This window comes from Myotis myotis, unplaced genomic scaffold (assembly GCF_014108235.1).
Source record: "Myotis myotis isolate mMyoMyo1 unplaced genomic scaffold, mMyoMyo1.p scaffold_m19_p_7, whole genome shotgun sequence".
Taxonomy (NCBI): domain Eukaryota; kingdom Metazoa; phylum Chordata; class Mammalia; order Chiroptera; family Vespertilionidae; genus Myotis; species Myotis myotis.
The window spans coordinates 30,025,668-30,038,517 of NW_023416379.1; the positions used below are offsets into that span (position 1 = coordinate 30,025,668).

Here is a 12,850-nt window from a genome sequence, read left to right on the forward strand (position 1 = left end):
GAAACTCCCTTTGACCTTCTCTTGCTTGGATGTGCTTTGAACACAGGCTCAGGAGGTGGTCAGACCTGGTTCTGTTTGTGACTCTGCGACGTAGTATGTGGGTGAGATTCTTTTAACTTTTGTCCCTGGTTTCAGCTTCTCATTTGAAAAGTGAATCGTTTTCCTCTTCCTTCTCACTCCATCCATCTCCACGTCTCCCTAAGAGACCATCAACTGTTTTTTTTGCTTTGTACAGAGTGAAGTATAAGTCTGTTTTAAATGCAGTTTTTACTTTAAGAACTTCAAATTATAAATGCAATAAACTTACAAAAATATAATTTGAAATGTTCACAATGTCTTATACATTTAGGTAGTTTGACAGTTTTGAAAAGCACATTTTTTAATTTTAAGTCCCCCCCCCCCCCCCCAGATCCCCTGAGCATGTCAGATTTTGAAACAGACTCAGGAATTTAAGCACTCTGCATTTGAGCCGTCTGTCTCCTCTTGTCTCTGTTTCTTTGTCTATATATTTATAGTATTTTACAGATTATTTACATAATATTTATGTTTCTGTATGACAATTTAAATACATATTGTTTGAATAAATGAATTGGTGTTTTTCAGAGACCAACAAATTGGGTATGACAAAGCGGGAGAGGAGAATGACTAAGCCTTAGTAATAGATTTATTTTGGGGTTGATTCACATACTGGGAAAAAGAGGGTGGCCTGAAATGCTTTCACTGCTCTGAAATCATCTCCTTTTGCTAATGAGAAACTGGCTTTCTAGGTTGTGTTCAATTTCTTGAAAGAGGCTTCCATAAAGTCAATCCAAGTTTGAAATCATCCAACAAGATATTCTTTTTTGGCCTAAATTCTAAGGACTTCTTTTCTGAAGAGTTGCATCTTATGAAACCCAGGTTATTGCCAGCCAATTGGACACTCTTCAGTTGCTTTGAAAAGTGTACAAGGGGTCATGCTTTCTCTCTAATAGTAGAGTTTTAATGGTGGTGTATGTGCTCCTGAGATGTGTGTGAGTGTTTCCCTAGGGGATGCAACTCCTAGTTTCTCTGCCCCATTTCCAGTTTAACGTTTACATTGAGATTTGTTGCCAAGCTCTGCTAAAGGCATTTTTGATATGCATTTGAGCTGGTGAAGTGAAATAAATTTCTAACTCGTTTCTTTGAAGATTTATCAGGCAGTTCTGTTGATGTTTCTTGCTTCGTTTCTCTTACCCATCACAGAAATAAAATTCCAGGCTAGGCAGCAGCCAAGGCCCTGGATCTGCGTGAGCATGTCAAAAGCATTCTAAGAAGAGCAAAATATTTAGAGGAAGAATTTGGAAAATCAGCCTTAAGGGATTTAACACATTTTTCTTCTAATTCAGTCCCGTGTTTGTCCCTTTAATGGAGAAAGGTCATTAATGGGTAAGATTTACTGAGGCAGGAAAGGCTTTCAGAAACTAAATGTGTTTCTAAACTACAAATCTAAAGAAAATACTAGTTCAGGAACCAGAAAGAATATATTTAGACTGTAAATTATACTCACTCATTTAATTCATATATAACGAATATAGTTATATGTAAGTTAACTAATTGACTTAATAATGGAGAGTTAACAGAATTCGAGACTTTTGGAGTTCTGTATAAATTTCTAGGAAGGCAAAATGATTGATCAGAATAGCATGACTTAGATTTTGAGATGTCCTGCTACCGCTTTGCTAGTATATTTTCACCTCCCTGTTACAGAGACCTGGGCCAAGGTCATAATTGTTGTGGTGTGGAGGGCAGTTCTATACTACCAAGTGTTCCAAAGCTGTTACATTTTTAATCTCATAATCGAAAAGCTGCAGGCTAATTCCTGTACTTTACTGAATTCCTGTCTGGGGTGTGTGTGTGTGTGTGTGTGTGTGTGTGTGTAAAGAGTAAAATGTGAACTTAAGGCTTATTGAAATATGAAATATGAATCCTTTTTTCCTCTTTAACTATACCACAAAAATTAATAGAAAAGAATTTTGATGAATTTTGGAGTTTTTTTGAAATGTTTGGATTTGATTATCTTTTACAAGCCAATATTTTATTTTATATTGGACTCAAAGATCAAAGACTATCGTAGAAACATTACCTCATTGATTTTTATAAACATCTCTGTATGGTGGGAATCTTTAAAATTTGACTTCATTCTATATTTGATAAAATTGAAAGATTTTATTTATCAATTGATAAGGTGATGGGTACTTCATTCTACTTTATACCTGTTGAGGACCCTAAATAGTATTAGATAATTTAATATGTTTTTGAAAATAAGAAGGCTAAATACCTAGAAAAGAGGTTAAGAAAAAAAATACAATGTAGTATTATTATCCCTTAGAATTTTTCTTATTTTATGGTCAAACATCCTTAGATTGTATGAAGGTTATGAAATTAACAGAATTTAATATTTATGACATATATATTTGTAGCATTAAAGAATAATAGATACGGCAACATTTACAAAAATAAATCTTTTGAAAGTAGTGGGACAAGTAATTGGATTTATCAAGTGCTCTGAACACTGATTTTAATATATTTATATTAAATATATAATATAAATATGGTATAGGCTCTCTGCAGATTGATGTATCTGGTTGCCTTATATTCTGAGCTCTGTGTGTGATGGTCAAGGCTGGGATATTCAGAATGTGTAAGCAAGTCCTCTAGGTATAATCTGAGCTCTGTGTGTGATGGTCAAGGCTGGGATATTCAGAATGTGTAAGCAAGTCCTCTAGGTTAATAAATGGCTGATATGTGGCATTGATCAGATGCAGAAAGCCTGCAATCTGACTGCATCTGCATTGTCCTCTCTGGAAGGAAGGCCTCTGCTTAGCACAATTAACATCAAGAAGTTTCTTAGAGAGCAGCTTTGTTTTTCTCCAGTTGTCCCCTCTGTGTCCCGGAGTCAGTCTCCAATTACCCTATGGATCTATAGAAGTGCACTTTCCTGAAGCTGCTGCTATATTTATTCCAGGAATGACCTTTTCATTACAAACTCTCCTTCCAGAAGAGAGTAAGGACCAAAGACGCCACAGACATGGGGAAGTGTCAGGGGTGAATTTCAAATTATGCTGTTAGAGCTGAGTGAGGAGGTCTGGGTGGGAGGAAGCCCCTTCAGATTGATGGATGGAGGGCAGGGCACACTGGGGCCTCCTCTCTTATTATTTTGCTGTTATCATGCGGTGGGGGGTGGGTGGGTCTTGCGCAGCCTGGTGGTATGGACGGTAGTGGAACCAGCAGTGTGTATATAACAGCTTTCTGCACTGTTCCAGGTGCTCCTTGGGCAGCTTTCAGAACTACTTAGGGGTTGTTAACAGATTGCTTTGTAGGACTTAAACAACAATGACTCTTGCTGGTTGTATTAGCGTATTGGTGAGCAATTGAAGAGGATATGATTAGAAGTAACAGAAAGGGTAAAATAGATGTCTATCTGATTTGTTCATACATATACTATACTAACAACAATAACAAGAACAAAGAAGAATTGAACACCAGCTCTTTGCCAAGTATTTTCCACTTATAGTCACTAATCCTCACAATGCCCTTATGAGCTGGGTGCTATTTATCCACATTTTACATATGGGAGTTTAGAGGCCGGGAGCCCTTAAATGACTTACCCAAGGCCACAGGCTAGTACATTGGGATGTGGTCTATTTGGTTCTAAAGCCCTTTGATCTATTTGTTGTACTGCCAGGCCTCCTTATAGCCAACTAAATAACCCTGCCCATCTTCAAGAAGTTCAGGAAGCTTTAGTTTTTTAAGGTCAATTTTCATTTGTGCCTTGAAAAATGAATTTGTAATTATTTTTTAAAAACTGATTTCTCTACTTGCAAAATATATAGATCATATTTATGGAACAAGATCATTCAAATCTTGCCATGTCATTCTTTCTATAGGAAATAGGGTATGGAATTGACTATAAGCCTTATACTATACTCATACTAAACCTTGAACTAGTTTTTGTTCTGGAAGGCATAGAACTCATATGAAAAGGAGGGAAATAATGAATTTCTTAGTTTTTAATGGATATTTTCGATTTTTGTTTTGAACATGCTGACATTTTTATTATGCTGAAATATTACTTAAAATGCAAGTCTGTATTGCATATGATAGTTCTAGCCTACAAATGTGGATTTAATGGCTGCTGGCAATATACCGATGCTTGGCAAAGGTGCCTGAGCCTCCCTGTGCTGCATAAATGTGTTAGCGGGCTCCATAAATGCTGGTCGTCAGCCATGACATTCTTCATTAGCTGGGGATCATTGTGCCTCATGGAGTCTACCAGTAGCACCATTTAAAACTCTCTGGGATAGAGATGATCTGGTGTAGCATGCTTACTAAAGGTCCAGTGTCTCATACTTTTCCCTTCTCTCTCTTTTTCCCTCCCACAGATGAACACAATGACGTGCAGAAGAAGACCTTTACCAAATGGATAAATGCTCGCTTTTCAAAGGTAACCAAGACTTTCCAAAACCTTCTGATGATTCAAATGCTTCATTCTGATCGATGGAGCTTAGTGGGAAGTACAGTGAATTTTCCCCATGAAATGTGATCTAACAAAAAATATATAGATACACGTATTCTTCTTTTATTCTCTTCTAAGATAGGTCGAAGTGGAAATTCTGTTATAAATGGTTCAGGGTGCAAATGGCTCTTTATTTTCACCTGGCAGTCTCTGGACATTAAGCCAGTAGTTTGCTCCTTTTGCCTCTCTGAATCCTGGGTACATTTAGGAAATGAGTATATCATTGGGAAGCTTTTGTGTTCACTTAACTAAAAAAGTGATATAATTTTGCCTGGGTAGGATCAAGTTGTTATCCTTCAGGCAGCCGTTCTACCCTGTGCAGAAAAGTTTAGGGATTTTTACACTGGTTGTGGCTAATAATGCTTACCTACCATGTTCTTTTCTTGTGAACTTCCTCAATTTTTCCCCCAAAGTTGTATTCTTTCCCAGTATTTCTTACCACTTGGATTATAATCAAGGTTTTGATTTATATTTTGCTCAAGGGCAGAGTAAGCTGAAGAGAGGAATCGCAACACTATTTTTTAAACTTGTCCTAATAGAGTTATCCATTGGTTATTGAACTGGTTCCCTCCTGGGGCCTCTGGGTAATCCAGGGGCTACTGGAATTTTGTTCTCTGAGTCTGAGATGAGAGGAAAATTTTCAGGTTGGGTTGTAGGATGACACTATAGCAAGATGAAAAATAAACCTTTCTCAGAGTAATGCCATTATGGTATTTAAAATAGTATGAAAGTTATTTTAATTGAGTTATTTTTTTTAAAAAAATTTCTATTTGGGAAGGTTGCAGAGGTTAGGAAAATAAACATTGCTGTTTCTTTGAAACAAAATGAAAGTGTTTTAAGATTACTTTGAATAGCAGTGCAGATAAAAATTGTTCCACATCACAATGCTTAAAGTTGGTTATTTGATTGCAATGAATTTTTAGGTTTTGCAAGTTTTTTGTTGAGGGAAATTTTATCTTGCCTCTGAGAATGTAAGGAGCGTGAAAACTGTCTGACATTGACAGAAAGGTCAAGCATATAGAAGTGCTTGCACAATTGGTGGTTTTCTGTGTAGGATTATTCCAAAGCAGACAGAGGTATTATTATTATTTTTTTTTTTTGGTAAATTTTAATTTGTTTTGTTGTAGAGGCACAAGTAACCTTCAGGTGCCTTTGATTGCCAGTGGTCTCAGGATAGATGATTTTATGAACTTGATATTTAAAATTGCACACGTATAATGTATATATTATTTTGTAACATTAGATCAGGGCTTTTAGTCCGATGCAAATCATTTGTTCCAGGAGGCTTGTAAGTATTGCCAGGACAATGAAAAGCCCAAGTAATGTTACCACTCAGTAAAAGTTGAAGTTATGTTAAACTGACACGTAAGTTAAAAGCTTGTTTTATTTGGAGAAACAGTATTAAAAGTTGAGCTGATCCTGGAAAAAATTTCTTTTAGATTACTTCTAATAAGAAATAGATGTCAAAAAAGAAATTTGGATGAGTCTAGAACAAATGTATCAAAGAAATTATGAATATTTGGATATAATGAAGTAGAGGAATATGTTAAACTTCATATACTATATATATATGTGTATATATATATATATATATACTTATTTTTTATTTTTTTATTCTTTGTTTATTCTTTATTCTTTTATTTTTTGTTTCTTCTGGCTGTCTTAAGTCCATAAGTCGGACTGCTTCCATACTGGTGACCAGGAAAGGAACAGACTGGGAGATTCCCATAGACTCCTTGCTCGGCTTAACTCCCGCAGAGCTGGTGTCAGGTTGTATTTGAGCATGGTGTCATTAGGTAATCGAGAAGCTAGCACAAGGAAAAAATCCTGTTGAAGGGGATGAATTGTATGTCACTCCTCCTTTATCAATGCCCTTTGGTATATCATGGTGAACTTTAAAATAGAATTCTTGATCAAGTCCGCTGCTTTCCTTCTGGAGAAATAGGGCCAGTCCCATGTGGTAGGAAATCCAACAGACCCTGATGGCATCTTCTGCCATTTAGGAATTTGCTTTAAACTCCTTCTCCAAACATTAAAAACATTGTGGCTTCCTCCCCGTCCAAAGTTTTGAACGTCAAGTCTTTGTTGATTCCAGTACCCTATATATTCAACATTGTCTCTTCCTCTCTATATTTATCGTCACCTTTTGCCAAGTCAGTGTTATCTGAGTTAGGAAAATCTGTGAAAGACTTTAAGATTGGCAGAAAAGATTAGTGGGAGCCCTGCCAGCTAATCTATCTGGGTTATCTACCGTCCATTATTTTTGAGTTGCTCTGCAACTCGGTGACTTGTAGATAGTCATGCAAATGATACATATTCATAAAAATGTAAAGTAGCTTGGGATGCAATTGATTATTGCCCCCTGGAGAGACCTGTTTTTCACCCATTAAAAATTTATTTCACCTTTCCTTTACATAAACATATGGCATTTTGAATTCTACTTTGAACCAGTTTTAACACCTTACTGGTTCCCTCATTAATTAATGAGTTGAAGTCTTTGACACATGTTAATATTACATTTGAATGAAATCCACAACTTTACCTTTTTTAAAAAAATTATGCCTGAACACACAGACCACTGTAATACTTTGCCAACTGCTTCTTCCTTTCCATGCTTCACTTTATCCATCCCCTTCCTTTCACTTTCTACAGAGTAGCTGGAGTGATCTTACAGTGTAAGCCTAATAATCTCTTTTTATTTTCTGTAAAATCTTTCAATGGCTGCTCATTGTTTGTATTCGGTTTTTAAGGCCCTAAATAGTTAGCCCCTCTCCCCCAATTTACTCCTTATTTCATTTTATTCTACTCTTGCCTCCTAATTATGCTCTAGCCACATAGTCTGTGTTGCCCCCACCCAGGGTCTTCCCATGGCTTGTACACAACTCCTTCCTCCATCATTTCCTGGCCAACTGCTACTCTTCCTTGCCTGAGCTTAAATGTCACTTACTCAGGACACTTTCTGAGCTCCCGAAGTAGGGTGGGTAGGCTCTATACCAGGAGTGGGCAAACTTTTTGACTCAAGGGCCACAATGGGTTCTTAAACTGGACCGGAGGGCCGGAACAAAAGCATGGATGGAGTGTTTGTGTGAACTAATATAAATTCAAAGTAAACATCATTACATAAAAGGGTACGGTCTTTTTTTTTTTTTTTTTTAGTTTTATTCATTTCAAACGGGCCGGATCCGGCCTGCGGGCCGTAGTTTGCCCACGGCTGCTCTATACTTTTAAAGTGTTACCTTTTGAAGCACTCATCATAATTGTAATTTAAATAATTGTATCTGAAAGTATTTGTCTCTCCTCTCCTAGACGGTGGTATGTTCCATGGGTGCAGGGTTGTCTGTTTTGTTCACTGAAACAACTTCAGGCACTCCGCAAGCATCCAGTGGGTACTTATAGACGTAATAAGTAAATGAATGGCAGTGACTGAAACACACATTTAAATGCCTAATACTATATATCTATAAACCAGTTAGAAGTTGATTGGAAAGAGATAGGATGTGGAAATGAGAGCAAAATGGCATAAACTGTGTTATTTCATGGATTTGAATGCTTCAGGGATTTTGCTGCATTTATTCACAAAAACAAACAAATCCAACTATGCAAAGGTTTCAAAATATCTGTTTGATATTTACCTGGTTTATTGGATGTGTGCTGCAAAGTTTATTAAATCACCATTTGGATTTAATAGGTATCATTTCCTTGTCTATTGGGTACGAGTCTTCAAATAGGATCCACCTATAAATTTAGAGTGAAGAAAATGAGTTTTAAAACATAAAATTGGCTTAATTTATTCCTTGATAAAAGAGATTTGGAAAAGAGCTTGAGAATACTGAATACTATGGAACTAAAACCATATTTCAGTTTTTAACTATATAAAAGAAATATGATCGCTAAGACAGCATTCACTATATATATGTATTTTGCTGTAAGTCCTTCTTAATATCTCACCAAGTATACAGTGCTTTGGAGTTTGGTTATCCTGAGAAGTCACACAGTATAGAAAAACGTATGGTTGTTGGATTTTGAAAAGTTATGTAAAGCTCAGAAGAAGATGATTATCGAAAGGAGCGAAGAGTTAGGAAATTAAGCACTTCTTGCTGGATATGCATTTCTGACCTCTGGCAGATTATTAGCCAATTTTCTCAGGTCTCTTAGTTTTTATTCCTCTAGCTATGAGACACACTTGATCATAATTGCTTGCCTCATATTACTAAGAAATAGAGAGGCATTATTGTGAAACATTATGGAAGATTATAATTAGAAATGCTAAATTAAAATCCTCAGGTACCCCAAACTTGTGGTATCCCTGGCCTGTGCTATTATATATATTTTAAAACAGAAATGGAAGAATAAAGCATTGGCTCAGTAAGCCCACTTGATTCCATTTTCTGGTGGGTAAAGCGTGAGTGTTTTGTTCCCTCTAATTTGAAGAGCCTTTGGTTTGTTAGTGGGCTGGTCTCCTGGGGGACCAGCCTTGTTGCTTCACTGTTGGGAAATGTGTTCTGACTTTAAGCCTGCATTTTCTTTGGATGACTTTCAGAGCTTCTCATCTGGCAGAGCTGAGACGTACAAATTGCTGAAGCTCTTTTATCGGTTTAGTGAGGCGATTCTCAAAAAAAAGGTTTAACACATAAAGGTTAGAGGTAGAAATGTGCAAACTTAAAAATGCTGAACTTGAGTTGGGCATATTTCTGCTTTTCCCCTTTTGAAAACAAAGGTGAGCCAAGTTTTCATTTAGTTACTATTCCAAACTTGACATTTAAATAGATAGAACAGAAAAGGGGGAAATCTGGAGCATTTTTTTTTTATAGGTTTCAACGTGAAAAGCTATTCAAATGTGTTCCTTTTGGAGACAGTGGGACGTTGCTGTTAGTGGCCTATCGTTTTCTCCTTTTTTCATCTTAGAAGTTGATAGTCATAAAAATAGAATTGGGAAAAGATGTGTAGGGAGGTTTGTAGAGGAGGGAGCAACAAAAGCATCCTGCAGGTGTTTAAGCCTTTTTAAAATTCTCATTAAGGAGACTGTCCAGGCTTCCTTGTGTGACAGTAAATAGCATTTCCAGTAGAGATTTGAGCTCCATGGTTACACACTGGGTCTAGCATTGATTTATTTTCATGAATATGTGTGTGGCATATAAAACACTCAACTAAGTGTCTTAGGGGCCATAACCATTCAAGTGGCCCCTTAAGAAGTTTCAGTTTATGTTTACTCACCAATACCTCTCAAAAGCAAACAATAAAATGTATTCCATATTCCTAAACAACTTCCAGATAGGTTTTGGCTATATTATATAAGTTTGCTTGTTTTGTTTTCATTCTGTTTGATTTTTGTTTGTTTGTTGGTTGGTTCCAAACATTACACTTGCAAAAGTCACTTTCACCTGGTTACTCTGATGAAACTAAAATAAATACCTAAGTAAATAATTAAATAAAAAAATTAAAATTTAACAAGCTGTATTTTGTACATATTGAGTACTTAAATGATTTTGACCGAGCCTATACGTATTTATAGTTGTTAAATACATTTGGTATTATAGGCTGAATCTTTGTAATCAATGATCAAGTTTTGGATTAATCTGCTAAGAGGAAATGCCTTTTCACCCTTCACCTAGAAAGCAGTGAGCAGAGCCGCCTACTTGTGTCCTTCTATTCAGCCTGTGTGAACCCTCTCCCCCAATTTCGCCCACTCTTCTCCTCCAGGATTACTATACTCTCTCCTGTCACCACCCAGGGCCAGCTTTGGGTAAATACCAGGTTAAGTGGTCCTTGCCCTTTAACTCTCAGGTCCATCCTGCCCCAGCTCTTCCAGTCCTCCTGCTGGTTACATCCAATGCAGGCATTTTAGGCCTGAGGAAGGACCCCCTCTCTGCTGGAGGCCTCCCATGGGGAGGGTAAAGCCCCCTGTCCTCTGACGCCTGGGCCTCTCCCACAGGCTCCTGCATCTTCTGCTGCTGCCTCTCAGGTGTGCCTGAAGGTTCCACTCCAGAATGGCCAAATGTATATTCTGCCTCCTGCAAACAAAAATAATTATTTTCTTGGAAAATTATTTCTGAACATACGGATCACTGTAATAACCTATTATCTGGTTCTTCCTTTCCATGCTTCACCTTATCCATTCCCTTCCTTCCACTTTCTACAGAGTGGCTAGAGCAGGGGTGGGCAAACTTTTTGACTCGAGGGCCACAATGGGTTCTTAAACTGGACCGGAGGGCCGGAACAAAAGCATGGATGGAGTGTTTGTGTGAACTAATATAAATTCAAAGTAAACATCATTACATAAAAGGGTACTGTCTTTTTTTTTTTTTTTTTTTTAGTTTTATTCATTTCAAACGGGCCGGATCAGGCCCGCGGGCCGTAGTTTGCCCACGGCTGGGCTAGAGCGATCTTAAAGTGTAAGCCTGGGTGGGTTGGCCTAAGTCAGTGGGGGCCAGTGAGCTATAAAGAGAGGATTGGTGAAGAGAGGTGGTTTTGAGGGAAAGAAGCCTTTTCTCTTTAACAGAGCTAGGGGGCACTGGGCCCATTTCTAGTTATACCTGGCCTAAGAAGCTTTTAGCTGCAATTGCTACAGGTAGCCAGCCGCCACTAACCATGAGGGGAGCCTTACTGGGGTGCTGGGGACATTGTTATTGTTTTCCTTGCTAGGGAAATTAAAAAACAAACCTGCTAACAAAAAGGCCTTTATTCAATACAGAATATAAGGAAAACACAATTTATTATTGAATATGCAGTTCAGACTAGTTGCATGCAGGCAGTGGCAAAAGACTAGAAAGCCTGGACAGAATTTCACATGAATATATGGTAAAGTAGAAGAAAGAGCAGTGGGCACTCATCTCCTGGAGGGACAAATGGATGCACCTTGTGAGGTCTCTCGTCTACCTCCTGAGTGAGTGTTCAGATATTTGTTATCTTGCATTGGAAGCTTAGAGGCAATTTAGTCCCTGATCAAAAAATTGGGCCTATTATGTTTTACGTTTTTTTACCATTTAAAAATGTTATTAAATTTATTGGGGTGACATTCGTTAACAAATTATATAGGTTTCGGGTAGACAATTCTATAATACATCACCTGTGTATTGTATTGTGTGTTCACCATCTAAAGCCAAGTGTTCTTCTGTCAACATATATTTGACGCCCTTTGCCCTTTTCTGCCTCCCTCCCACCCCCTTTCCCTCTTGTAACCACCATAAACTTGTCTCTGTCTATGAGTTTTTTGTTGGTCTTGTGTGTTTGTTTGTGGCTTTCAGGTTAATATCTCACATGTGAGTGAAATCATATGGTTCCTAACTTTTTCTGTATGACTTACTTTGCTTAGAACGATATTCTCAAGATCGATCCATGTTGTCGCAAATGGCAGTATTTCACTCTTTCTTATGGCCGAGTAGTATTCCATTGTACATATGTACCACATTTTCTTTAGCCAATCATCTATCAAAGGACACTTAACTTGTTTCCATGTTCTGTCCACTGTGTATAATGCTGCCATGAACATAGGGATACATATATTTTTTCAAATAAATATTTTCAAAATTTTGGGTAACCTGAGGAGGGATTGTGGGGCCTGTTATGTTTTTAAATGGACAGTCTAAGGGAAATGAAGGGGCAGGCAGCTGCCTCTCCTGTAGTAAACAAAGAAAGTGGCACTTTATTTACCTTTACGCTACCGTTGTCAATGCCATAACCAATGCCTCGCCCTGGTGCCATGGAAGCCCATCTTTTTAGGAACCACATTCTCCAAACGTCTCCACTGCTTTGCCAGGTGTGCATACATGGAATCAGCTGTGTTGTCTATTTAGTCTGCCTACAGACCTTGCCTGATGTGCATGTGGAATTGGGGTTAAGCCAGCCAGCAGTCCTTGCCTGGTTATTTGTCCATGGTGTGTGAGCTCCACATATGGGTCCTTACCATTGCAGTTTTATGAGCACTATCTCAGTGACTTTGCTTATCAAAATCAAGGTAACAGTTCTGTTACTTGCTGTATGACTCCTGATGCTCTGAAAGACATATGTGGTGTAGCTTGTGTTTTATAGCATACCGTCATTTTTAAGGTACATGCACATTCATTGGTTTGATTCCTCCGTGAATTCAGTGTAAATCATTGCTCTGGAGGTAATGTGGTGCTAGTATGTCACCTGAGCCATCTGCTTCTCTTGTTCCCCTCTTTCTCCTTCCTTTTCTTCTCTCCCTCTCTCCTTCCAAACAAACTTCTAAGTGGAATCTTAAGATCTTGTGGTGACCACCATGAATTTTTAAGGATGAATTAAAAATTAAGCCCTGTACTCTCTGATTCTTTAAGTGACTATAGCACATCTTGCTAG

The 12,850-nt window shown here is 37.8% G+C and overlaps 1 protein-coding gene across 9 annotated transcripts in view; it reads left to right on the forward strand.

Moving 5' to 3' along the window:
• The window catches only part of UTRN (utrophin), a 443,932-nt gene that overhangs the window by 87,586 nt on the left and 343,496 nt on the right, over positions 1-12,850 (forward strand). For all 9 annotated transcript variants that reach the window (XM_036316081.1, XM_036316083.1, XM_036316082.1 and 6 more), the window contains one exon: positions 4,401-4,462. In XM_036316081.1, coding sequence (XP_036171974.1) covers positions 4,401-4,462 — 62 coding nt within the window. The remainder of the gene's footprint in view (positions 1-4,400; positions 4,463-12,850) is intronic.